The sequence below is a fragment of the Monodon monoceros genome, unplaced genomic scaffold (genome assembly GCF_005190385.1).
Source record: "Monodon monoceros isolate NGI ecotype Baffin Bay Population unplaced genomic scaffold, NGI_Narwhal_1 Super_Scaffold_11, whole genome shotgun sequence".
Classification (NCBI taxonomy): Eukaryota; Metazoa; Chordata; class Mammalia; order Artiodactyla; family Monodontidae; genus Monodon; species Monodon monoceros.
Genome location: NW_021703767.1, coordinates 58,047,441 through 58,074,806, shown reverse-complemented (window position 1 = coordinate 58,074,806; position 27,366 = coordinate 58,047,441). Strand labels below are relative to the sequence as shown.

At 41.4% G+C, this 27,366-nt stretch overlaps 2 protein-coding genes across 2 annotated transcripts in view; one reads left to right on the top strand and one right to left on the bottom strand.

The window, feature by feature from the left end:
- Positions 1–27,366, bottom strand: part of CD96 (CD96 molecule) — an 88,565-nt gene that overhangs the window by 35,528 nt on the left and 25,671 nt on the right. Inside the window, 4 exon segments of the mRNA XM_029213711.1 lie at positions 6,907–7,094; positions 8,802–8,914; positions 19,859–19,914; positions 23,685–23,892. Coding sequence (XP_029069544.1) covers positions 6,907–7,094; positions 8,802–8,914; positions 19,859–19,914; positions 23,685–23,892 — 565 coding nt within the window.
- Positions 13,538–14,547, top strand: ZBED2 (zinc finger BED-type containing 2). Its single transcript, XM_029214960.1, has one exon. It carries the CDS (start codon positions 13,566–13,568, stop codon positions 14,172–14,174), a length of 609 nt encoding a protein of 202 aa, XP_029070793.1. The 5' UTR covers positions 13,538–13,565; the 3' UTR covers positions 14,175–14,547.

Genomic DNA, 27,366 nt, shown 5'->3' with positions numbered 1-27,366 from the left:
TTTGGCTATAGCTTTTCTCTCTCTGTGTGTGTGGGGTGTCTGGGATGAAAGAGAGGCTGGAATACGTTGTTTTACTTATCACATTATACATTCACGTCAGTTCCTTAATAAGTCTCCATTATTGTACTGTAAAATAATCCTATTAGCATTTTAAAACAATTTAAAAATGTAAGAAGGACCTATTGACTTTAGGAATATGTGGATTAAATATAATTAAATGATTCCCAGGCTAGGGGATTTTGTGATTTTTCTAGATACCATGGCATTGGGTACAGTATAACACATCTGATGAGCTGTATCAATTCTTTGGACATTTAATTAGAAATTATACTATTGTTCCTATTCTTTAATTTACTTTAAGGAATAAGTATATACAATTTAAGCTATGTCACTTGATAGCACATAGCACATTGGAAGGAATTTGTTTTTGTGATCTAAATGCATCTATGTTTTATTCTCATTGGTAGTTTGTTATTGCTGTTGGATATAGGTAGTACTCACAGCTCGCTGTGACTTGCTATCGTAAATGATCCCTTGCTATTAATCTCTGAGGAGGTTGGGGGGTAGTTATATGGAGAGTATGTGAATAGGTCAGCAGAATGACTATTCTCTTCCCCTTATGCCATCTGGGACAAGTTTGAACTCTTCAGCATGACACACAAATCTGATCATGATTTAATCCCGCATTACACTCCTATCTTCATTTCCTGATGCTGACTATTATCTTTTACATCTGTTTAAAATCACACCCTCAGGACTTCCCTGGTGGCGCAGTGGTTATGAATCCGCCTGCCAATGCAGGGGACATGGGTTCAAGCCCTGGGCCGGGAGGATCCCACATGTCATGGAGCAGCTAAGCCCATGCGCCACAACTACTGAGCCTGCACTCTAGAGCCCACGAGCCACAACTACTGAGCCCGTGAGCCACAACTACTGAGCCTGCATGCCACAACTACTGAAGCCCGCGCGCCTAGAGCCTGTGCTGTGCAACAAGAGAAGCCACTGCAATGAGAAGTCTGTGCACCACAATGAAGAGTAGCCCCCCTGCTCAGTGCAACTAGAGAAAGCCCGCACACAGCAACAAAGACCCAACGCAGCCAAAAATAAATAAATACATTTTAAAAATAATACACCCTCAATCTAACAGGTAATATTTCAATCCAATTTACCAAACACAGTGTTCTCCATGACTTCTTGATGTTTGTGCTTACTGTTTCCTAATACTTTCCCATCCCAAACTTCCTACCATGTACCTCTCAGACTTGAAGAATCCTAGGGATCTTTGTGATGCACTCATAGCTCTTAATGTTTGCCCTAGCAAAGGCCTCATTACTTCATCACTACACCTCTCAAGAGAAGTAATTGTTTTGTTTCTCACTGTATTTCCGGTTCCTGGCAAATGCAAGTGGATGAATTGAATGTATACAGATTTCTTCTTAACATTCAAAGAACAAAGATCAGCTTTAAGTACATACGTGACTGCTGGTGCATCATAAGCATCATCTTCCAAAGTAGTAACCTTAGTGAGAAGGGACGGGCCTGGAAAAATAATGCCTAGGTGTTTCTCTCCGCAGATTGATTAGAATAGAGGTTGGCAGACTACGGCTAGGTGAAATCCCACTCACTGCCTATGTTTGTAAGTAAAGTTTTATTGAAACACAGCCATGCCCATTTGTTTATGTACTGTCTACGGCTGCTTTTGTACTACAATGGCAGAGCTGAATAATTGTGGTAGAGACCATATGGTCCACAAAGCATAAAATACTCACTATCTGGCAGATTAAAATCAGAAAATGTTTGTCAACTCCTAGAACAGAAGTTGTTGATAGGTTATGCTCAATCCTAGATTTCCAAAACGGGAAAGAAGCATTTAGTTTTCATTTGTTGAATATTTCTACTTTAAGATATTATTTTGCCATGTTTCATCACCAAATATCTTTGTAAACTGAGGGCTTCTTGGTACATACAACCTCAGAGTGCATTAGGATGTTATTAATGCAAGATTTGCATTTTGAGATGAATCCTTTGCTCTGTGACAAAAGTGATGCACAGCTTCACTGAGGCCATAAAGAGTCCTTTTAGTTTCAGACTGGCCTATAAAGTAGAAACTCTGTCTTGGTCAAAACAAAACTAAGAGGGTATAGTACTCCATCCGTTCACAAGTGTGTCTATTCTGCACAGGACTGGCAGGGCTCTCAGGACCCCCTTCATGGGCAGCAGTGGCCACGTGTTTGTCCCACAGGCAGCTGGGTCAATTCTAGAGCTTCTTCAGAGCTTGAATCAGCCATTAGCTGGTCCACCCAGAAATGAACTGAACCCCATGGTTTGCTAGGTCCTTGCTTGTCAAAATGTGGTCCATAGCATCTCTTAGGATCTTGTTAGAAATGCAGGATCTCAGGCCCTGCCCCTCCCAACCCCTCAACTTACTGAATCAAAATCTGCTTTTTAACAAGAACTTTAGGTGATCTGTATGTATAGTAAAGTCCTTTATTGATACTCTCAGTATTCCCGGGATCAGTCATGGGTATGAGGGAAATCATAAAACCAGAAGTATTTTTCCGGCATATGTTACCTTAATATTCAGTGGTCCTCTCATCCCACTATCAAACTATCCATTTTTAATCCTCTCTCCACATCCCAAAACACACATACACACTCTCACACACACACTGAACCACTCATCAACCCTTAACTCTCTTTGCATCCCAAAGGTCTTGATCTCGACAGTTACCGTTAGAAATCTATTTAATCAACAAGACACGCAGAATATTACCCACCTCAGGAGGTATCTGCACTCAACTCTTTTTTTCTTTTTATAAATTTATTTTATTTTTGGCTGTGTTGGGTCTTCGTTGCTGCGCACGGGCTTTCTCTAGTTGCGGCGAGTGCGGGCTACTCTTCTTTGTGGTGTGTAGGCTTCTCATTGAGGTGGCTTCTCTTGTTGCGGAGCACGGGCTCTAGGTGCATGGGCTCCAGAGCGCAGGCTCAGTAGTTGTGGCGCATGGGCTTAGTTGCTCCGCAGCATGTGGGATCTTCCCGGACCAGGGCTTGAACCCATGTCTCCTGCATTGGCAGGTGGATTCTTAACCACTGCGCCACCAGGAAGCCCCTGCAGTCAACTCTTGAACTGAAAAAAACAAATTATTCCCTCTACCCCCAAAAAAACAAAACAACTCTTTGTATACGCCAAAACATTGACTCCTCCATGCTACAATATTAGACATTCTGACAGACTTGGTTGGCATGATAGGATATTTTTAGAAAGAGCTTACTTTAAAGTTACTGTTGAATCATGACAATTCTTCAGGCCCTGGTACTCGAATAGCTGCCTGACAAGCCACCTTCACCTTGACCCCTTCCCCTTTCTGAGTTTTCTAGAATAAGAATCACTGAGCACTTGAATATCCTGAGAGACAGGTGGGTAGGTAGGGAAAGAAGCACCTCAGAGCGCTGTTACCTTGCAGCCTTCCAACATTGTTACTCTTTTCTGGGAACAAAAGAGAGCAAAAAGTCCTCCCCTTCTCTCCCTAAATCTCCTTTTTGTTCTGTAATAGTCTTAGAATTTCTCTACTTTAGCACTAAGAGACAGATTTTTCTCCTGCATTTTCATGTCAATATCTGTCCCACAAGGCAATGACTCTTGCACAAGGCATCAGAACTTTACTCCAGAGTTTATAAAGCATCCAGCAGTACTACTGCAGGCAGAAAGCATGTTAGGAAGTAAATGTTTAAGAACTTACAACAAATAGGAAAATAGGACATGGCAGTGATATTGCTTTGCAGAGCCTCAACTATATCTTCTAAATCATTCAAAAGATAAATATCAGAATATGAGCAGAATATAAGCTATAATTTTGGGAAACTGAACTGTTTAAGATTTACTGTCTTTAATATTTGATCGTAAAGGATAAAGACTCATTTGACAATTTAAAATTGCCTAAAATTATACTTGATCAGGGCTGTCCTGTAAAATTGAAATTATGGTGTGCTTTGAGTATCAGAATCAGTGCTCTTCCTTCTTACCTTAAAAAATATTCACTACTTTCTGATCTTAAGACAAAATACAGTTCAAGAGAATGAGAAGGAAAGCCTGGAAGAAAATGTTTGCAAAAGATATATCTGTTAAAGAACTGTTATCAAAATATACACAGAATTCTTAAAGCTTAACAATAAGGAAACAAACAACCTGATTTAAAAATGGGCCAGATGGACTTCCCTCATGGCGCAGTGGTTAAGAATCCACCTGCCAATGCAGGGGACACGGGTTTGAGCCCTGGTCCGGGAAGATCCCACACGCTGCAGAGCAACTAAGCCCGTGCACCACAACTACTGAGCCTGCGCTCTAGAGCCCCCAGGAGCCACAGTTACTGAGCCTGTGTACCACAATTACTGAAGCCCGCACGCCTAGAGACTGTGCTCTGCAATGAGAGAAGCCACCACAATGAGAAGCCCGCATGCTGCAATAAAGAGTAGCCCCCACACGCCGCAACGAAGAGTAGCCCCCGCATGCCGCAACTTAGAGAAAGCCTGCACACAGCAACGAAGATCCAACACAGCCAAAAATAAATAAATTTTTTAAAAAGTTAAAAAAAAATAAAAATGGGCCAGAGACAGATATCTCACCAAAGAAAGTATACAGTTGGCAAATAAGCATATAAAAACATGCTCCACATCATATGTCACCAGAGAACACAAATTGAAACAACAATGAAATACTGCTACACCTATTAGAATGGCTGAAATCCAGAATATTGACAGTACAAAATGCTGGCAAGGATGTGGAGGAATAGGAACTCTCATTCATTGCTGGTGGGAATTCAAAATGGTACAGCCACTTTGGAAAACAGTTTCTTGGTTTCTTATAAATCTAAACATACTCTTACCATACAATCTAGCAATTGTGCTCCTTCGTATTTACTCAAAGGAGTTGAAAATGCATGCCCCACAAAAACCTGCACATGAATGTTTATAGAAGCTTTACTTTTAATTGTCAAAACTTGGAAGCAAACAAGATGTCCTTCTGTAGATGAATGGATACATAAACTGTGGTATACGCATTCAGTGGAATATTATTCAATGCTGAAAAATAAATCTATCAAGCCATGAAAAGACATGGAGGAACCTTAAATGCATATTACTAAGTGAAAGAAGTCAATTTTAGGACAGTGAAATTTTAGGGCTGTAGGACCTAACCTAACCATAATGATGAGTACATCGTTTGCCTAAATCTGTAGAATGTACAACACCAAGAGGAAACCCTAAAGTAAACTAAGGACTTTGGGTGATTGCTATGTGTCAGTGTAGCTTCATCAGTGGTGACAAATGCACCATTCTGGTGAGTGATGTTGATAATGAGGGAGAGGATGCATGTGTGGGGAGAGAGTATATGAGAAATCTCTGTACCTTCCTCTTAATTTTGCTGTGAATCTAAAACTGCTCTAAAAAATAAAGTCTTTAAACAATAACAAAAAAAAACAAGAACCAGTCTTAACATCATAAAATATTGTTTTTTCAAACGTGGCTCTGTCTATGATGGGAATAGGATTCTCCTTAGGAATTTGAGGTTAACTGTTTTTTAGCTCATGTCCTTAGATTCGGCCAAAGCTACTGGTAAATCTATGTGAGAACCAGTTACCTTTACACTGTTCCAAGACTGCAGCCCTAACCTTGTACAGTCTTCTGGAAAGGAGGTGCACTTATTTCTGAGGGAATTAGGCTAAGTTGAGTATGGATATTTCATGACCATTTCTGAATGATGAACTCAAAATTCACAGAATGATGTGAATGGGCGTGGTTGCAGGCTTGCAGGGATCATGCTAATGTCCTCATGTCTGAATGGCACCTGTTTCTGCATAACAGGGATGGGTTTACACAGCAACATACCCCATCCAAAGCTCGCAGGAACCAACTAACAGCATTGGTAACAGGGCTGGGAAAGACCCAATATGCAGACTGTAGCCTTGAAACAAAGGGAAACTCCCTCATAAATTATTCTGGTTTTTTTAAGTATGTTATAGACTACAATATCTCTGAAAATAGGAAGGTGGTAAAAGATGTTAATGGTTCTGCAGAGTCATAATAATGACTTGCAAATCTGTTTAAGTTTTATAGGTATTACTTTACTGTTACATAGGCATATTTGACAGTTGTCATTATGCACTTCTATTTTCTATAGACAATCTGTTGTCACTGTATTTGTTGAGATATGTGTTCACATCTTTTATGTAGTAAATCTTTATTGTTTGATCTGGTTCAGAGTAATGAATATTCTGGTTAATCTAATGTTGTAATAGTAGAATGATCCCACATATAAATTTTCAAGTCATAAAAATCCTCCGTGTCAGATTTTGTGCTTCAAGTCTAGGGACACTAAAATTGTTATAACAGCAGAGGTTGGCATAACACTGTAAATCAACTATACTTCAATAAAAAGAAAATAAAATCATTATATCTCATACATGGTTTATCCATTCCTAAGTATTAGAATTATATATCCTATACATAAATGAATGTTTTTATAGACTCTGAAGTAATTTTAGGGTTTTAAAAACTCTCTTGATAATCAATATGTTAGTGTTAATTTTCATTATATTGTAAATTAACAAAAATGCTAGTTTAGAGTTATTATTAATGGAATTTGAATTAAAAAATTGCTGTATTCACCAGAAATTCTTAGAAACAGGAATCAACTATTTTTTATTTGAAGAAATTCTTTTCAGTAGAGTTCCTTTAGTCAAAAACTGTCCATTACTTTGAAATCTAATAATTTTGAGTTGTGTAGAGAGAGTTTTCAGAGATTAAAATATCATGGAAATAATCAGTATTCTATTCATTTCAGTTAGAAATGTTCTGAACTTATGGCAGTCTTGGCCACCCCTTGTTGATCTCATTAAATAGACAACTCACCCAAGGAAAACGTGATCTTTTCGGATGAGCTACTCCACACTTTGTTTCCAGGGACTGGAGACACAGCCATACACCAGATGGTCAGGTTGTTTGATTGGGCTGGTTTATTATCATACACACTTGTCAAAACAGACTTCAGTTCCCAAAATCCTCCTTTGTCTTTTCTCTTTTCATTAGTATGTGTATTTCTACAAGGCAGATAAGCATAAGGTTAGTCCCCAATGTTTTCCATATGAGCCATACAATGATGCCAAGGTATGGCTAGAGGCAGTGTGGTTTATGGTGATATAGAATCTAAAGTGGTCAAACCACAGCTTCTTTGCAGTGAGCGTTTGTGCGGAAGGCCTGGAATTAACCTGAACTCTTTTGTTCAAGCTCCTGCATGGCAACGATCCATGGTCAAAGCATGAAATATATTGATTAAAAGTGCTGCTTTATTTGTAACCATGCGTCTAGTGGGTCTAGGGACAAGTTTTCCCAGCTCATCAGCATTGCTTATTGATAACAGTGAGACTGATGATTCGCCCCTGGCCTAGGCGAGAACCTGGGAGGACTCTTCTGTCGAGTGTGAGTAGTAGCAGGAATATGCCTAAGTGACCAGGAAAATATAAAACAACCTCAGATGAGACTCCATTTTGGGCTCCCCACTTTGAGTGCTGTAAATGTGTACATGGGAAGCATATCCTTACTTTAAGAATATTGTTGCTAGATTATATCCTTTTTCTGAATTAAGCTGTAGACTTATAACACTGTCACTCTGGGTCCTGCAAGTCTTCTTTAGAAATATTAATTGCCACTGTTAGTACCACCTCCAAATAGCATACATGGTAGCAGGAAATGAATGTAAAACTCTCCATCCCTGTAGGCCAGAACTTTGTCTCACAGCTTCTTGACACTGAGGGTTCTAAATGCCAGTTCTGAAGTTATCACTTTCCAAAATAATAACTAAATGCAGTTGTGTGCTGGTAAAATTCTGGCCATACCTCCTGGCCTCAAGGTTGGAAGGGTAATGGGCACATCAAATCACAGCTTATTTAACAGAACATATCTATAATGACCCTTAAAAGATATTTGCAGGATTGCATCCTGTCATTATTGTGGGTGAATTGTTTTTAAAGTGATCTAATAACAAAACCAGTAATAGTCTCAAAATGAATCAAGTGGATCAATACAATCATTCATCAACGTAAACTTAAAATTTTATCAATTAAAGATCATAATGCAGCAAGAGCTATGTGACTCAGTGACTGTTGAAAATATACTGAGCTCTGAGGAAAAATGACTCAGGAGAAAGGAGAAGGGCTGCTGTCCCAGGCAGGAGACAGCTGGGATTGTTCTGGCAGAGGCTGCCATGTTTACCACCTATGAGAATATCGCTTTGTATGTTCTCACCTGAGCTTGTCTTGACATGTGTCCTGCTCCAGGAACTTTTAATCCTCTTGGTAAACATGTTCCTTGCCATGGAGCCAAGTCCTTTATGTACACTTCCTCCAAACCTCCTCACCCCCAACCCACCCAGATCCTTGCAAGAAAAAGTAGAAACTATTTGTTTATTGGTTTAAAGCAGTGATGCTAAGTTCACTGAACTAACTGAAATGATTAATTCATGTAGGTTGAATTAAACTAGTTGGCACTCATATAAAAGATTTGCATTTACTGAAAGTTAAATACAACGTTAGTGTTTATATACGAATTGACCAAGTCAAATATATTTCTTATATTCTGGGAAATGTTACCTCCCAACCCCTTGGAGGAGCTAGATGAGTTATCAGAAAATGGCATTTGGTAGGCAAGATGATGTTTTTCTTGGAATGAGAATTGCTCTTAAATGCCAAGATCAACTTGGGCAGTGGCAACTTCTGTTGTGCTTTGTTTTCTTTCTTTGCCAAACCCACTTCCATTGACTGATTTCCTTACCTTCTCTTTCACCTTGAGGGAAGCTTCTCTCTGTAAACCATGTAAGACTTGCTGTGGGAAATACATTCCTCAGTGAGCAGGTAAATATTCTCTGGAGGGGATTAAAGGCAGAATACAGAAAGAATTATTTGCCAATTCAGAAGAAACTGAATTGGTACCCCTTATATCTCCACCAAGCCTCAAACAAGGCAAATTGGCACAAAATTATTTTCTCTACTTTTAACAAGGCAGTGTTTACCTGTAAGAGGTTTAAAGAGTGAACTATAAACAGGCAATCTCCTATACAGATGTTATAAATTAATGGTTAGAATTTAAGGTCAATTTAAGAAGAATCTAGGACTATACTAATGTTGCAAGTCTGGATTCTGGAAAAGGGAAATTACATCCCTACATAGGCAGAATAAAACTGTATAAATGGAAACCAAAGAATAGAAAGAAGAAGCTATAACAGGCAGCGGCCAGAGAAGAATATTCTGTTAGACTGAAAGCTAAAAGAGAGCCAGACTTTTGTTGTTTTCGTTCCCCAAATAATGTAAAGTACTATTTGTAGCAACAATTACAGGAACCATTTAATATAAACATCTCACTTTTGACTTGTAAAGAGTTTTCCTAATTAATTTTTTATTTTATCATCTAAACAATCCTATAGGCTAGATAGGACCCTCCTTATTATTGCCATTTGACAGATGGGGAGATCAAGGCACAGAATCACAGAATGGTTAAAAGGAGTAGAATGTAGTTGATGGCACAATTGGAAGAGTTACCTTAATCCCAGTCCAAGACATTTCCTGGTAAAACACGTTGTATTGAAACAAGAAAGAAGTAGAAGAAGAGGTAGCGTATGTTACAAAACCCGGGAGCTTAGAGGAGGGTTAGTTATGTTTTATTTTCAACACTGTGTTTGTTCTTTGTAAGATGGTGGTTTTCTCAAGAGCCTGGTGAACATATCCGATAAGACTTATTGGATCTTCATTATTTTATCTGAGACGCTGCAAAATTATAATCCCATTTTTAGTTACTTGTTTTCTCATCCAGAGATATGTGTGTTTTACATATGACCAGCCCTAGTTCTTAGTTCTCAAATATTTTTCATTGATGAACATGAATATTGATGAATATGCTAGTTAACTAGTAAAGAACAATTAACTATATTTAATGCTTGGTGTGCCAATTTCCCCAAAGGATAGTGATGCCCAAAGAGTCTGGTGTTGAGCAGAACTGAGAAACCAAACCTAAGGATACTAAGTCCCATCTTTCTGGTGAGATCCCACTGAGGAGCAGTTGAACATCCCTCAGAACATCACATCATGGCAAAAACCCTAAGGAAATCATGAGACTTTCAGAGGAGGTCATCTGTTGTATCCAAAATGGTAGTAGCAAACACTGCAGCCCCAGCTTTCCTACCCATTCAGCACTTGCCAGTGGGATGCAGGCACGTGACGGGAATGCAGCTCCATGAAATTATGTCTCTTTCTGTCCTAAAAGTAAAACCAGGTCCCCTGAAATGTATTCTTAATAAGTAAAGAGAATTCAGTTTATTTAATCCAATAAAGTGCCAAAGATTGATATTTATCTCCAGGTCGTCCATGTAAGAGTTATAGGAATAAAATGTCTTTTAAAGGTTGTAAAGGTTTGTATTAATGCCCATACCTTTAACCCTTCTCATGATTCATTTTCTCCATGCTCATTCAACCCACCAGAAGATGAGATATGGTCATATCAGGAACAAGTAGGGGTTCCATTATTTCATAAAGGCAACTGGCTCACTGAAGAAATTTCTTGTCAATTTAATAAAAATATCAAAAAGATTTAACTCTTGTAGATTCTCTGAATTCAGATTTCATGAAATGATTCAGATTTCATATATTCTATACGAGCTCCAGACAGTGTTCCAAGATTTTGTTTAGGGATATGGTTCTTGTCCCGAAACTCCTTTAGTCTCCAAAATTGAAAAGCTTCAGACTAAACTAGTTCAAATTGAAATCGAACATATTATGAAATGTCAAGCACATATGGTTTTGCTGAGAAAGCAGAGCTGTATTTCCAAACAATTAAGAAGAAAAACATGCTAAATTTGGAAAAAAAATGAAGTAAATATGAACAAGAGTTTATGTACACATACATATAAGTGCGCACACACACACACACACACACACACACACACACACACACACACCTTAGTCTGCTGAGAAGTCAAAATCATTCACTCAGTGTGTCTGTTGCATTCATGAAACAAGTAAATTATTGGTTTCTCCAGCACATTATTCTAAGTACATATGGAATAAGTAAGCAGTAGCACAAAGAATTCTGCAGTAAGTGTCAAAAAGTATTTGGAGAGTTCTGTGGGAGTACAGAGAAGGATGAAATCTGGGAATAACTTAGAGGGCACAGTTATATTTTGTGGACAGGCAAGAGTTGGGCCTGGATCCTACAGGTGAAAAGTAGTGGGGGATTCACAAAGATGGGCAGATGGAATGGTTCATGGGCTTGGGAGTGAGATGGGGATGTTGTCCTGGAAGGAGAGGTTGGAGCAGGATAAAACTGATGAGTCAGGAAAAATGAATCCAAATCTGGCTGTAAGACTGATCATTCCATTTCCACAGATGAAATACTGAAATGGTGACCATTTGTAAATTATCCCATATTCAGTTTGCTTAAGTTTGGACAGAACCTTTTCCAAAGGACTTTTCACAGAATCAGTTTGAAAATAGCTGTTTAGTCTAGAAAGAGAAAACCTAAAAAAAGAAAAAAAAAAAAGAGTTTCCCTATTTGTTTACCGGCTCTTCATTTCTATTTGGGGTCTCTCCATGCCCCACACATTTGTTTTTCACTTGAAATTTGGCCTTCAGTCTCTACATGTTTTCTACTCTACCATTTCTATATTTTCTTCTATAACTCAAAATTTTTTTCTCCCATGGACACCTTCTTTAAAATGTGCCTGTCTCCTCTTGGTAGGTCTTCCTTCCTAAATCTATCTATCTATCTATCTACCTATCTGAAATACATATTTTTTGCTTAAGTTGATTATACCTTTATTTCATTCCAATTGAGAGTAGAAGCCAACATATTTCAGCTTTTCCAATTCTAGTTACATAATATAATAAAAAGCAACCCCAAATCTGCTATATTTCTCTAAATTGGGGGGGAAGTCCTTTCACTTAATCTTCCCCTTTCTGCAAGTTCTCTGGTTTTTCTACTGACTGTATTTACAACATCAATAGTTTCCAACCAAAAATGGAGACTCATGGTCTGACAATTGGACAAAATATTTGAAACCACAGATATTCTTGAGGCATGTGGTTTCTCTGCCCATATGTCACCCATTCCCTCTCTTAAATCTCCTTCTTTGCTTGACAGGCCAGATGATCTAGTCTTCTGGAAACAGAACTAAGACTTGTAGGTGCTCGACTTACTGTTTTACTACATGATATTTGCCAGGGACAACTTTCTTCAGCAGTGGAGGGGAGGCGGAGAAAAGTTTTGCATTTGTTGCAGAAAAACCCTACAGGCAGGGACACTCCCACTTGGAAACCAGGCTTCCCTGGAAGTGGGAGGGAACAGGAACTGGAGGTGCCCTCCTCCCAGGGATAGGAGTCAGCTAACAGCCTTCTAAGGCGGCAGGAGTGCTCACCCTGCACCGCAGCCATCAGAGACCAGTCCAGAGCCTTGCTTGCCTGTAAGTACCCACTTGTGGCTGGGAGGTGCTTCCTAACTCTTCAAGGTTGCAAAGCTTAACGAATAGGCTCTCAATCACTTAAGAAATGACCTAAGAAAGGAGAGAGAAGTCAGGCTGTTTTTAACATGTACTATAATTTTCCCTTTGTTTATTTATTCTTAAAATGAGGTACCTCTTAAAATAAGCCAAACATCTGGACTAAGTTGCTGTCAGGAAGTTCTCATCAGCTGTTGGCTTTGCAGGCAATGGTGCCTGGGAAGGTGGAGGATGGTGAGCTGCTTGCCGAGGACACCCAGGCACAACCAGGTCTGTGGAGATTTGCTCCACCTCTCTCTCCTTCGGGCATGCCAGCTCCTCCCACTGAAAACAGCTAAGCCTGCTGTGTGGGCTTCCTAGAATCCCACCCCAGAGGGACCTCCCTAGGGACAAGCTAACATCACATTGAGAACTTTATTTCCCAGACCCTGGCAGACTTTGTAGCCTCCGGACAGCCTGTTGCATCCGTTCTGAGGAAACGCGAGTCTCCGACATCAGCATCTGTCTATGGTTCGCTTCTACCCACGCTGAGGGAGACCCAGTGAGGCCCCAGCCCTGGGGCTCCTGAACAGCCTGAACCCTGAGGCTTCCCCTCCTGCTTCCAGAACGCATTGGATCGATCGCCAGGAGCACAGAAACAGCGGACGCAGCCAGGAGGAGAATCAAGAGAAAAACCTAAAATTTTCAATATTCAAAAACACCCGTGTTGCTGGTTGATGTAGAGAACACTGAGCTCACTCAAGAGCTTTGTATTTGTTGCACTAATTTGTTTTGTCTTCTGGGCCAGCCAAGGAGGGATCAGTATGTATCCAGGTCATGGAGGGAATGTACAGGAGGGCCTCCGAGGCCATTTTGCTTGGCTCTGATGCACCCTTACTCTCCGGTGAAGCAGAAAGGAAACATCACACCACCCAGGTGTGGCCGGCCTTTGACCATTATTGCAAATCCCCAAGAGTTACCACAGTCCCTTGCCAAGTACACTTTTAGCCTTAGAGACTTTTGGAAAGGAAAGCTGTAAAGAAGAGACAGGATGAGGCAGGAAGAGGAGGAAGGAGAGGGAACCAGGATAAAGGCAAAAGGGGACTTAGAAGTGAAGGAGGAGGAGATCAGTGAGACGGGAGGACTGGTCAGCCCTTTTGCGGGTGCCACGCCCACCCCGATGCCCCACAACAAGGGGACTTGGTTTTCTGAGGCCTGGGAGTATTTCCACCTGGCCCCTGCCCTTGCTGGACACCACCCCAACCCATACGCCACCTGCTGCCTGTGTGGCAGGCAGGTGGGCCGTGGCCCAGGGGTTAACGTGGGCACCACAGCCCTGTGGAAGCATCTGAAAAGCATGCACAAAGAGGAGCTGGAGAAGGGTGGCCATGGTCAGGCCAGGCAGCGCCAGGACCCCAGGCTTCAAGGGCCGCAGCTCCCCACAGGCATTGAGGGCGACTGGGCCAGGATCCTGGAGCAGGCCAGCCAAAGAGAAAAGGAGGCACTTAGGAGGGAGAGGGCAGTGGAAAGGAGAGAGCGAGCCCTGGACGAGGTGGAAAGGGCCATCCTGGAGATGAGGCGGAAGGTGAGGGCTGAGAAGAAGGCCTGCCAGAGGGACAAAGACCAGCCTGCAGCAGCTCATCCCTTCCATTTTGTTTAAACGGGGCTTGGGGGATTCTATTCTGAAAACACTGACTTTAGACCCGTAGCAAAGAAGGCCATTTTAGTTCCAGCTCTAATATATAGCAAAGTGGCTTAGTGGGATTTTGTTTTTAAGAGAAAGAGAGCATACTGTGGGTTAATCTCAGCAGGTCTGAATTGGCCAAATGCTTGTCTATAAGGTTCCTTAGAGCTGTATTCACCAAAACTTTAAAATATACTAACTAAAGAGAAATGTCGGCTTGCCACCATGGGTCTGTGGGTTATCTGGGGGCAGAATGTACCAGCCTGTCAGCACTGATGAGTGAAAATAATGGGATTTGTGCCTAGCACTTGGTTTTGGTGGAATTGAAGGTTTTGATGGTTGAGGCTGGTTGGGTGGCTGGAATATGCCTATGTGACCAGCTCACTCTTGAGAGCCCACCATGAACAGAGATTAGGCTTCCTGGGAGAGAGGTGTTTGCACACATGCTGGTGTTGATTTGAGAACTGGATACAAAGCTTGTTCTGTGGGACCCAGCAGTGGAAGGACAAAGAAACCTGAGCCTGAGATCTCCAGACCCTTCTGATGCATATCTTTCTCCCATTATTGCTGTGCTTTTATATTAAAGCTGTTTCATTAATATAGCCTGTCTGAATCCTGTAAGTCTCTCTCACAATATAACACATAAGTAATTAATGCATAATTAGCACAGAGAAAAGTAAAGACTTTTCAACTCACTTGAATTAAACATTAAGAATAGAGGATATCGGGCTTCCCTGGTGGCGCAGTGGTTGAGAGTCCGCCTGCTGATGCAGGGGACACGGGTTCGTGCACCAGTCCGGGAGGATCCCACATGCCATGGAGCGGCTGGGCCCGTGAGCCATGGCCGCTGAGCCTGCGCATCCGGAGCCTGTGCTCCGCAACGGGAGAGGCCACAGCAGTGAGAGGCCCGCGTACTGCAAAAAAAAAAAAAAAAAAAAAAAAAAAATAGAGGATATACATTAAAGCATAATTTGATTTCATTTTAAGCTCTGTTAAATGAAGAGTATATGAGGAAGAGATGAAAGAACCTCAGAAAGAAAAAGAAAAAGGTGGAGAGATTGGGTATATTAGGAGAAATAAAGAACAGAGGCAGAAAACCAAAAAAGAAACAGGGATAGAGAAGCAATGTGAAGATAAGAGAGGCAGTTCCCTAGAGAAAATTCACCATGGAAAGGTAGGAGACCTTGACTGTCTGAGAGTGTGAAGGACAGAGAACATGTTCTTAGCTTCTGAGGTCAATTTTAATGAGTTAAGTAGCTTTTGTTTTGTCCCCGCATACCACACAGACCACTCATTCATTTGAGCTGTAGGTTTCAGATTATATTCCTCTTTAAGATACTAACTGCATGCCAATGCCTTGTTCTCTGATTTTTTAAGAGCTGTTCATCTTTAAGTATTTAGAGATGCTTTGAGAAAAGGGATCCAGCAGTCCATATGGAGAGGAAAATGCCCTGGGCTGCTGAGGATATGCTTAAAATATTAACTCAGGAGTAGAATAAAATCAAACTAGAAACTACTCTGGCCTTTGTGCTGGAGCTGACTTGTTTCGGATGATTCCTGTAGAACCTAGTATTTACTTATTTTTAAAACTGCATTGGGGGCTTCCCCATTGGCGCAGTGGTTGAGAGTCCGCCTGCCGATGCAGGGGACACGGGTTCGTGCTCCGGTCGGGGAAGATCCCACATGCCGCGGAGCGGCTAGGACCGTGAGCCATGGCTGCTGAGTCTGCGCGTCCGGAGCCTGTGCTCCACAACGGTAGAGGCCACAACAGTGAGAGGCCCGCATACCGCAAACAAAACAAAACTGCATTGGGAGTGGGGAAGAGGGCATGGTGAGAGCAGGGGAAGACAAGAGGAGACAAAGCCAGCATTGACAGACTGCAGACAGCCATGTCCCTAAAGCAGACAAGATCCTGGTATAATAATGGTGTCTTGCCTTATTCGGTCCCCACCTATGTGGCTCCTTTTTACTGCTGTTCTTAGGCATGTCAGCAGCTCTAACAGTCAGATCTGTCTTCCCTGTGAGCTGTTTGTGAAAAGACACAAGTCCAAACACCAGGCTTGTGAAAAACCCAGGCTGCATTGCAGTCCTGTAACCCCCTTTTTTCTAGAAAGCTGCCTGATATTAAAGCTTTCACTTTCCTTATGGTTTCCCCCCGGGGGTGTGATGCCCCTTTAGGACCCTTTCCATCTGTGGTGAAAGCTCAGGGGCTCAGGGGCTCACTGCTGCAAATGATGATGGCGGCTGGGAGTCACACGGCTGGAGATTTGGACTCAGAATCTTAATGTGCTACAAAAGATGCTATGAGGGGAAAAAAGGTTGCAATATCTAATCTTAAACACACACACACACACACACACACATACACACACACAGGAAATGGAGCTTAAGAAGGTCAAGGAATGCACAAAACTCAGGCTTTGCAAAACCAAAATTAAATAAACAGAAACAATCAAATTCTGTAAATAGCTACTGGAGATGTCCTGCTAAACTCTGATGTTTTGCTTTTAGATTACAGTGTCTTTTTTCCATGGGTCTTATTATTTTAACCTGTCTTCCTTTTTAGGCATTTCAATCCCACCTGCTTTTGTTTCCTACGTTTCACACGTGAGGTAGTTTTGTTTTTTGTTTGTTTTGTTTTTTTAGTTTTTTTCCTAAATTTTGTAAAACATAATGGAGAGTGACAAGGACAGGACCCATGGAGGTGATCTAGTAAAAGCACAGGCAGGAAAAAGAGACACATGTGCCTCGTGGGAAGACTGCCCTGTTGAGTAAACTAGAGTTTTCGTGTATCTCTCCTGTGCTTTCTTTTGCTGCATCATCAGGGTAAGGGGTATAGAGGGCCAGGGGCTGTGGCCGAGGGACTCTTCGGCCCAGCATCTCTTGCTCTAGAGCAAAAAGCTGCTACATGGGGGGCCCTGAAGTTTACGTTAAAGACTCTTTCTTTCCATGGAGCTGTGGAGGTGAGGCTGTGTGCCATGCTGGAGCCCTGGCAAAGCCGAGCCCTCGGAAACACGCAAGAACACGACATCCATAGGGGTGACACTCTCCGTGGACATCCCTTGCATGTCTAAGCCTGAAAGACATCATTGATAGAATAATCTGGGGGCTTTTCTATTCTACAGGAAAGCTAAATTAACCATAAGCTTTGTAATTTTAACTAGTAACACTGGAAGACACAGGTCACAGCTGACCAAACCCCTATTGTTCTAACACTTAGGGCTGCTGGTGCAGTGAACATGTAGCGCCTAGTAAGCATCAATACATGCATGTTGACTTGGTTAATTTTTAAGAGATGAAGGGAAGAGTGTAGGAAATTACCATTACTGAGCACTAATGGTTGCCAGATAGTAGATAGCTTGCATACAGGTCTCTCATTTGGTCCTTATGTCACCATTGTGAGGTTGGTATCATTGTCCCTGTTCATTGATGAGGAATCTAATCTAATCTAATCTAATCTGGTCCAAGGCCCAGAGTTAATAGTGAAGGAGGAGAATTCAGACCCAGGTTTATCAGATTCCACAACTTATCTTGTTGTGTTTTTTCATTAACTCCCACTGTCTCTGAGAATCAATCACATAGCAGATTTATGAATATTCATGCAGAGGAAGGAATAAGTGAAAGAGAGTGAGTGAGTGATAAGTAGTGGGAAGGGAAGAAACTTTTCTGAGATATCCACTCTGTGCTACGTACTCCATTACTGTGCATAAATCTAATGCACCTAAGAACCCTGTGTAATATTGATTATGATCCCAGTTTTGGAGATGAGTTAGTTGGGACTCATAAAGCTTAACTACTAGATGAGGCTATGTTGCTAGTAGGTGGTTGAATTAGGATTTGACCTTAGTTCTATCTGCCCTTAAAGCATGATCTCCTTCCGCTATGCCATCCTGCCTGGGTACAGGCATGCTAAATTCTCATCCCACCTCTGCCCTTCATTAGTGGCTCAGCCAGTGGCTTAGACTCTCCAGGCCCCGATTTCTCATCTGTGAAATAACAAGATGTTCTACCTATTTCAGAGGCTTATTGGGAGCATCACGTGATAAAAGCATGTGAAAGGGCTTTGAAGAGTTAATAAGTTATTAAAAATATAATTGGGATTATAAGAATATCAGAGTGAGGAATTACCAATGTTTGTCAAGGTCTTAAAAGATCCACAGACAAGCTGTGTCCTGTAGCTGGTTATGTGGAGTTGGTGATTCCACACCAACTAATTCCAACTAATTCCCCAGGAAGGAAAGTTCTCTGGTTTTTCTAGTCAGTGCCCAGGGAAGCATGGGTACAGAACACAAAATCTGATGACACATAAGACAAAGTCCTTTTCTTTTTAAACTGGAATTCTTGGATCCAACCTTGTGGTTCTATATCTGGATTGAGTCCATGTTACCTATAAACATTGGCCCAAGAACCTACAAAAAAATCCTGATAAGAAACAAAACACCTACCAAACATTATATCATTAGATTATTTATTTTACTTAAACTATTGAAATGCAGTCCACTAATAAACTTGAAAATTAATTGTGGCAGAACAAAACAATGGAAACCTTTCCTATGTACTTGGGACTATAATAACAATTAATCTAAGAGACTAATTCATAAAATCAAAAGACTTGGATAATATACTCATCTAAAACCATACCACAGAGCCTGAGCTATGATTTGTATGCAGCTGTCAAATTACATGACTGATATTCAGTGAAAACATGACAAGAAATCATAAGTTATTTAATGTTCTTGGGGCTAGAGGAAACTGGAATATAATTTTCTCTCATCCCATGTAACAGGAAATGTTTGAGAATTAAGAAGAATATTTATTTTACTTGGGATTTTGAAAAGTTTCAATGAAGTCATAATGCCATAAGACAGCTGATCAACACACATTAGTAGTAATAACAACAAAATGCTTATTGAGCACTTAATACATACCAAACAATATACCAAGAATTTTTCATGCATTATTTCATTTAATTCCTAAAAACAACAACAACGTGCTGATACTCTCCTTACCCCCTTCATATAGATGGGAAAACTGACTACAAAGGTGTGAAGTAATTAGTTCAAGGTCACAGCCAGCAAGAGGAAGAGCTGGGAAATAAGCCCAGATCCCAGAGACTAGAGGCTGGGAACTACCTACAAGAATTTGAAGTCAGAGGGGCCTATTCTAATTTCCTTTTTCTCCTGCCCTTCCTTGTACTACCTAAGAAATAGCCAGGGTTCTGAATGAGTTCAGAAGGGTACCTTTCCTCTTGTCACTTAAAAATAAAAACACTAGGAAAGCCGGTATAGGAAATGAATTAGAACAAATTAAACGTCAAAGGATGAGCAAAAACCTCATTCTTACAACAGGATTCACACTGCTTTCTGCCCTACTTTTCCTTCACTATCTACTTCAACATTTATTAAACAGAAATTTAAACAATTGAGACAATTTTTCCAGGAAACTTAAGGACTAAGGATCACAAGATAACATGTTCTGAGAGCCCTAAGTCAGAAAATAAGGATTCCCATTTGGGTTCTAGAGTCAACTCAGCTTTCCTTCATTCCCACCAGAAATTAATTGGAATAAGGTCCTCTGAGAAACATTCTGAGCAATGATGCAAACTGACACACACTGGCATAATTATGCTGTCGATTTTCAAAAACTTTAACGTGACTCACCTCTCCGAAGACACCCATGGAATTATTTTCCACAATTGTGGGGATTTCTGGCTTAGCTTAAAGGCAAATAAAACACAGTTAGTTAGTGGCCCTGAATGATACCCTACCTGGTCACTAGTGTGTGTGTGTGTAAAAAATTCGTAACTCATCAGATATTAAACTCCCACTGTGTGCCAGCAGTATACTAGATGCCTAGGAAACAAAGAGGAAGAAATAATATTCATCATCTTCAAGAAATTTACATTTTCATGGAAAATACAGATGCATAAACTAGAAATTAGAATTGATAGAACTGATATAAGTATTGCTATTAAGGACATGTGGGATTTGAAGAAAGCTTTTGAGAAAAGCTTCTAACTCAACCTTAGGGAATAAGAAGAGGCTTTTGGAAGAGGCCACATCTGATATCTGAAAGATGCTTCTGGGTGAGTCAGGTGATAGGAGGAATGTGGGGGAGAGGAGGGGCAGGCAGTGGGCAGACGGAAGAGAGGAATGTTCTATGTGTCCAAAGGCCTAGAAATAAAGCACAAGTTATAGGTCCCTGAAGGGGCAGGAAGAACACCTGGTTCTTATTTAGTTGTTTGGTACTAGAAAAGATCAGGGGCTATTTCAGTGATTTTCTTGTCCCGCTAAATTGTAAGTGCCTTGGAGCCAGAATGCTTTATTCATCTCTCCATCTCTAGCACTTAAGTGCCCAGCATAAAACAGACATTGAGGACATCATGTTGAACTGAAGTAACTTCAAGTAAGTTCTTTTTTTAAAAAAAAATTTATTTATTTTATTTATTATTTTTTTGGTTGCGTTGGGTCTTCATTGCTGCATGCTGGCTTTCTCCAGTTGCCGTGAGAGGGAGCTACTCTTCGTTGCGGTTCACGGGCTTCTCACTGCAGTGGCTTCTCTTGTTGTGGAGCACAGGCTCTAGGCACACGGGCTTCAGTAGTTGTGGCATGTGGGCTTCAGTGGTTGTGGCAAGTGGGCTCAGTAGTTGTGGCACGTGGGCTCAGTAGCTGTGGCTCACGGGCTCTAGGGCACAGGCACAGTAGTTGTGGCTCACGGGCTTAGCTGTTCCGCGGCATGTGGGATCTTCCCAGACCGGGGATCGAACCCGTGCCCCCTGCATTGGCAGGCAGATTCTTAAACACTGAGCCATCAGGGAAATCCCTCAAGTAAGTTCTTGAGTATAGCACACAAAGCCCTCTATGAACCAGTGGAAAAAATATTCAGACACTTGTCACATATGCCATCAGTGTCTGCTACATCCACTCAGCCTCTGCTTACTGAAGGCCTCTTGCTGGGCATATATATGATCCTCTCCTGAAGATTTACTGAGGTTATGGAAACACACTCAGTCCACAAGTAGAGCAGACTGGAAGTCCCAGAAGGTTAATGGTGACAACAGGTGGGGAGTTGGTGGATTAACACCCCAGCTTCCTCGCCTTTGTTTGGTATAACTCTGATGTGTATTCTCCCAGGGTTTCCCAGTGGGAATGAGCTCTAAACCCATAGTGCTAACTGGCTTGATCACGTACATTTTATTATCTTCCTTCCCTTCCTTGACATATTTTCCCACTCCTATGTTTTCTAGGACTACCTCTCAAATAAATTAATTTAATTCAAATCCTTGCCTCAAAGTTTTCTTTCAGGGGAACCCAAACCAAGATACAACCTAAAATGGTTATGGGAGGAGGCCTATTTCTGATTTCCTATTAGCAACAAATGCCAGTAGAGTGAAGGACCTGAAAGCAAGAACAATTACTAAAAGTTGCAGAGGTGACTGAGAGAGACAGATTCTTTGGGGGGCTCAGGACAATCACATTTAGAGCTTAGCAGTGCAGGAGAGCAAACTTGTGATGGCAGGTGACTCCCCACTAAAGAAAGGAAAGTCAAAGGAGGCTAGTGAGAGGGATGCGGCAAGTAGCAGAGAGGAAGCTTCTAATCCCTGGTCTGCCAGAGAATGAAGGTGTTCTGGAAGAAGAAATAAACTGGACTTAGGGCTTATAGAATGGCTCAGTGATACATCTGAGTATTTATTTCAAGGTTTTCATGTTTCTGTTTTTGGTTTATTCTATTCGGGGAATCACCCAGGCATGCAGAGTGGGTCCTGAATACGATATGTGTATACCTCTGCCAGGATCACTATGATATACACTCGGGTGACACTCCCAAATAGATTAAAGACTGTCCAAACACAACACAGCTGGCCCATTTGCTAAAGGAGAAAACCAAGAAGCAGGAAAAATCTAATTCTATGAACAAATAGGCAGAGTTTCATATTTTTAAGCATCCACTGAAAGGAGTTCAAAGAAGAAGAAAACAGAAATATAGAGACAGAGAGATGTAGAGACAGGGTGATAAAGATGAGATGTAAGAGAGTAAAAAGCATTCCAGACCAAGATGAAGGTATTTTAATGCAGCAAAGAGATACAGGACATGGTTTAAATGTTGACAAGGCAATTAGATGGAGTTATGGTACAAAAACTCTTGGCCAAATGGGACACAGTTTGCCTAACACAGAATTATTTTTTTTCACACCCCGGATGGCTGCCTCCATCGATTTGCCAATAGTCAGGCCAGATGAGTCAGCTTCATGTTTGTGCTAAGACAGTCATACCCCATAAGTGAGTGAATGGTGATGTCAATAAAAGAGATGAACAGCCTTTCCAACTCATCACAGGGCATTGTCTAGGCTCCATAAGGAACCTGACCATCAAGGGCAATTGATTATTTCCTAGCCTATCCCTGAGGAGAGATGGAAAAAGAGGGAGGGAAGGAAGGAGAAAGGGAGGCAGGGCAGGAGGAAGAGAGTGAGAGCTGGAGAAAGAGATACAGGAGAAGCTATAAGCAAGCGACTTCAAACTAAATACATTTTGGCTGTAGCTCTTCCCACCTTTATGAACTAAAGGGTTTCCATTTCCTTCAAAATACTGAATTGTGTGACCTCTAATAATAATCAATAAGATTCTAAGTAAAAACAAAGATTTTTCACTTGTCCTATCATTCAGACAACTGAGAAAAAATCTACCAGCCCATGCTCTTAGGTGGTGTGAATTATTTTCTCTGTTTATCTCATTTTCAAAAACAATTAACTGCTCATCCACATCACTGTTTTTCTCTTTGCCTTCATTTAAAAATGATGTTTTAAAAAACACAGTTCTTAGTCACAAAAATGAAAAATATCCAAAGCCAAGGGTTTCTGTTTATTGATGTTTCCTTGCATCACTGAGCAAAATAGAATTTTCACATTTCCCTTAAATTCACACCCTGCAGAGTCTCTGCAATTTGTTTGAGGCCACAGTGGATATTTCACCTAAGCTCCACTCTCCTGTGATTGCAGGGTCAGAGGGCCATCCCAGCAGGTTCTTTGGCTGGAGAAGCTGGACAGTCTCTCACCCCAGCTGGCCTTGGTAGGGGTGAGAGGACTCCTGCAGAGTTTCTTTGGAGCTGTGTTTATCATCTTCCTTTTCTCACACTGGCCTTATTCCACTCTGCTCCAGAAAGCAACTAAGGCAATTAGACAACTAAGCAATTAGACCTAGTTATAATTAAAGAGACTTCCAGTATTCTCAGGAAACATTAAAATTGCACATAAAGTAGTGGTCACCAGGAAACTGACCGATCTTTGGCAACTGAACCATCATTCTTTAGCTTCCTACCCTCGTCCCCAGCCGTAACACGAATGACAACTATCAAGGCAAACAGAACTCCAGAATAGTGACCCTTGTGTGGCTGCTCTCCCGCTAACAGGGTGCTTCCTCTTTACTGGAGAGAAAGCAGGAGACAGTGACAGGAGGATGGCAGGGAGTCCAGAGAACAGAAACTCTTAGCAAAAAACCCTGACCGTGGTGGAGCGCCTGAAGATTTTGCCAGACCTGACTACAGCCTGGCAAGGGAACTTCCGGCCATCATCCTGGATTTGGACTGGAGAGAGGTAGAGGCTGTAGTCTGTACCTGGCTTGACTCTGTCTTTAAATAACGTGGAATTGCTGATGGGGTGATATTGGGTGAGAAGTGTTTCCTGAGTTCCATTATCCTCCTGATGAGAAAAAATGGTTACCAGCTTTGAGCACTCAGTTGTGCCAGCACTGGACTAGGTGTCCCACATGCAGTAATTCATTTGTATCTTGTAACAATAGAGATAATGAATGAAGGATTGAAATTAAGAGATACTGAGTATGTTACTAGAGAAAGTATCGTGACACTTGACTTTCAGTTATAAATTTGTGTCACTCTCTCTTAACACAAATAGAAACTTGCTGCTCTTCTGACTAAAACTTGCCTTTCATAACCTTCCATAAGTTGCATATTGGGGGTGGGATTTGGGGGGTGGGGTACAGCCCTGGGAGCTAATGTCAGATCATAATTCTCATTTCAAGTTCTGAAATCTTACTGCTAAGATGTGCTCAGGAGGCTGTATCAGTTTTACTTATTAAATCTTCACTGAACTGGGTGATTACAGTCATCCTCGCTTCCCAGCATTCCAGCATTCCTTTAGAAAAGGTCTCATTTTAGCTCCCTTTGGAGCCAGGACTAGAATGAGGTAAAGAGAGTCTCCTAGGATGCAAAATTTAAGGAAGCAGTCACTCCCAGGATCTTGTAAGTGCAGGGTGGGCACCTGAGAGTGAGTGCCTCCTTAAATTTTGTGTCCTTGGTATCTCCTTACCTCCTTACCTCAGCCTAGTTGCTGTCCTTCTGCTCTTATTTCTGTGATTGTGACCTTCAAAAAGGACACATAAGGGGCTTCCCTGGTGGCGCAGTGGTTGGGGGGTCCGCCTGCCGATGCAGGGGACGCAGGTTCGTGCCCCAGTCCGGGAGGATCCCACGTGCCGTGGAGCGGCTGGGCCTGTGGGCCGTGGCCACTGGACCTGCGCATCCGGAGCCTGTGCTCTGCAGCGGGAGAGGCCACACCAGTGAGAGGCCCGCGTACCACACACACAAAAAAAGTATACATAAGGAATAGGCTGTAAATGTTAATCTGAATTTGGAGATCAGAGTTTAACTGGAATACTTGATTCCTCTAGTCCATTACCTTTTTGTGGGTCTATGAAAAAAAGCCTTCATTATTCTTGCCTTAGCCTGAATCTCATGGACAAGGTCCCGGAGATGTCACAGTGTTGGGCAGGGTCAGTAAATGTGCTGACTAAGGGCCTAGTGAGAAGGGGACTCTTAAGGGGCATAAGCAGAGAGGAAAGGCTATGTTCTTATCCTCCTTCAGTATAGCTCTATATTTTCAACTGAGTTGCTTTGAACACATTCTGATGCACAAGCTTCTTCTCTGGAGGTTCTACTGGAGTTGTTCTGGGATCAGTCTCATCCCAGCGCACATTTTTTAAAAGGTCCTCAGAGGACCGGGGGCTGAAAACCACCAGTCTAACTCCAAACAAAAGATGAATCATTATGCGTAAGGGTCAGGGAAATGGAAGGAACTGAAAAGGAGAAGGGTGAACAGGAATGCATCGGACGGGGAAGAAGCCATGAAATAATGAAAACAAAGGTCTGTGACTTGGACTCTCTGGTTTAAAAAATGAGACAGTTCAGGGTAGAAGAAAGGGAAGCCAGGTGAGGGAGAAAATTCAAGTATGAGCTGGGAGCAGAGCAAGAGGTGGAAAACAGGAAGGCAGACTACTTAGATAGTTTATATAGGTATTTCCAGAATATACTTAGTAGAAACTCTTACGCAAGACAATTTTTTAGGTGAACATGGTGAGGATTGGTATCAGCTTTACCTACAGATATACAGGTAGTAATGCCTGCAGAGAATCACAGACTTACTCCTGAAGCAAGGAACATAACTTTATACCCACATAAAGTAGGACTTAAGAGTCTGTGCCACTGTCTTCCTAATGAGGAAGGATACAGAAAATTAAAGGGAGAGAACTTATGTTCTGGAGACAGGGGCCTCAAAAGGAGCCCTGACAGCAGAAGAGAGAGGAAGGCATTTCACTCAGCGTCTGCTGATCTGGAGGCCAGTAATTAAGGAGGCTGGCTCCCCCTGCAGGTTCTTCAGCATAAGCTACGCTTTACAACTATTGTTTTACGCACAGGGACTGCTTTTGTGAGAATCTAGGGGTTCAAAGTGCTTGATCTTTTAGTAAATGACTCGCCATTTGGAACATTTCCATCTGTCACTCTGTCGTGGAAGAAGGGCAGTCAGAGGCTGAAGTTGGAGACTGGTGAGAGAACTGCTTTTTCCTTTACTGCATAGCTGGGGGTGACTGGCCAGGGCAGTTTAACTGATGGAGAAAAGATATTTAAAAAATTATGCAGAGTGTTTTTTGTTTGTTTATTTTCTGGGTGCTTGACTGTTGTAGAGGAGGGATTTGTTCCTTCGTTGGGAAAGATGGATTCGGTTGCAAAGTGTGCCCTGTAATCTACAACATCAGGACAGCCTGAGAGATTCCAGAGTCTCCAGATATAAAGGGGCGAGGCAAGAATCTGCATGTGAGCACCTGCCTTCGTGGAGCAAATGGGAAGAGAGGTGACAAAATGCAGGGAAACAATGAAATGTCTAGGGCTGGGAGAGGGAGAGACAATACTAACATTATACGATGACCACTACTACATTTTTATATTCTTATTAGTCATAGCTTAAATTTATTTAGCACCTACTGTGTTTGAGGCACTGTGCCAAGTTCTTTCAAGTCCTACCTTATTTACTCCTTACAACGATCTGGAATAAACCAAGGTTAGCTAACTTGCTCACAGGTCACACAAAGAAGGTACTTAAGTCACAGTACCAAAAAAGGGACAAAGAAGCCTCTGAGACAGCACATCTTAATAAAACCAAGCCATCACAAAACAAAATTTTTTTTGTGGACTCTCTTGAATGAAAAATGTATAAGAAATTCCAGGAAGCCAGAGGTCTTTGTATAAATTGGAGATTTTAGAGGTGTGGGCAATTTGCTGATTGAAAGGAGCCTTTTATGATATATTGATCTACCTTTGGTGATAGGGGTCAGAGAGTACACCTCAACTCCTACCTGTTAAGAATGATCTTAGGGCACCTGTTCTTCCGGAAACAGTCTGGTAGGGGATCTTCCACAGAACCTTTATTCTTGCCTCTTTTTCTTTTCTTTTCTTCTTTTGATAATTTTAAAAATATTAATAAATATTTCTAAAACTTCATGGGATTTCCAACTTGGTAGACCCTTACAAAACTCAATGAGGAATGTAGACTGAACTAGCTAATGTATATGATACACCTACACGAGTCCTAACACTCAACAGATGTTCAATTAATACTAAATCACTGTCTTCCAGCCTCAACTGAGTCAGCCTGCTGTGAATTCATGAGTATTTACTCTCTGCTCAACTAAACTGAAGAATTATGGAGAGTCCTAAAACGAACTCTTTAAAGATTAGTTTTTAATATGTATTGAGCATAGGTACTGTGCTAAGTTATTTAGCACCTCACAGTAACACCATGGAGCCGGTACTGTAACAATATAATTATAATATAATTATAAAACTATAATATAAATATATTATATAATATATATTATATAATATA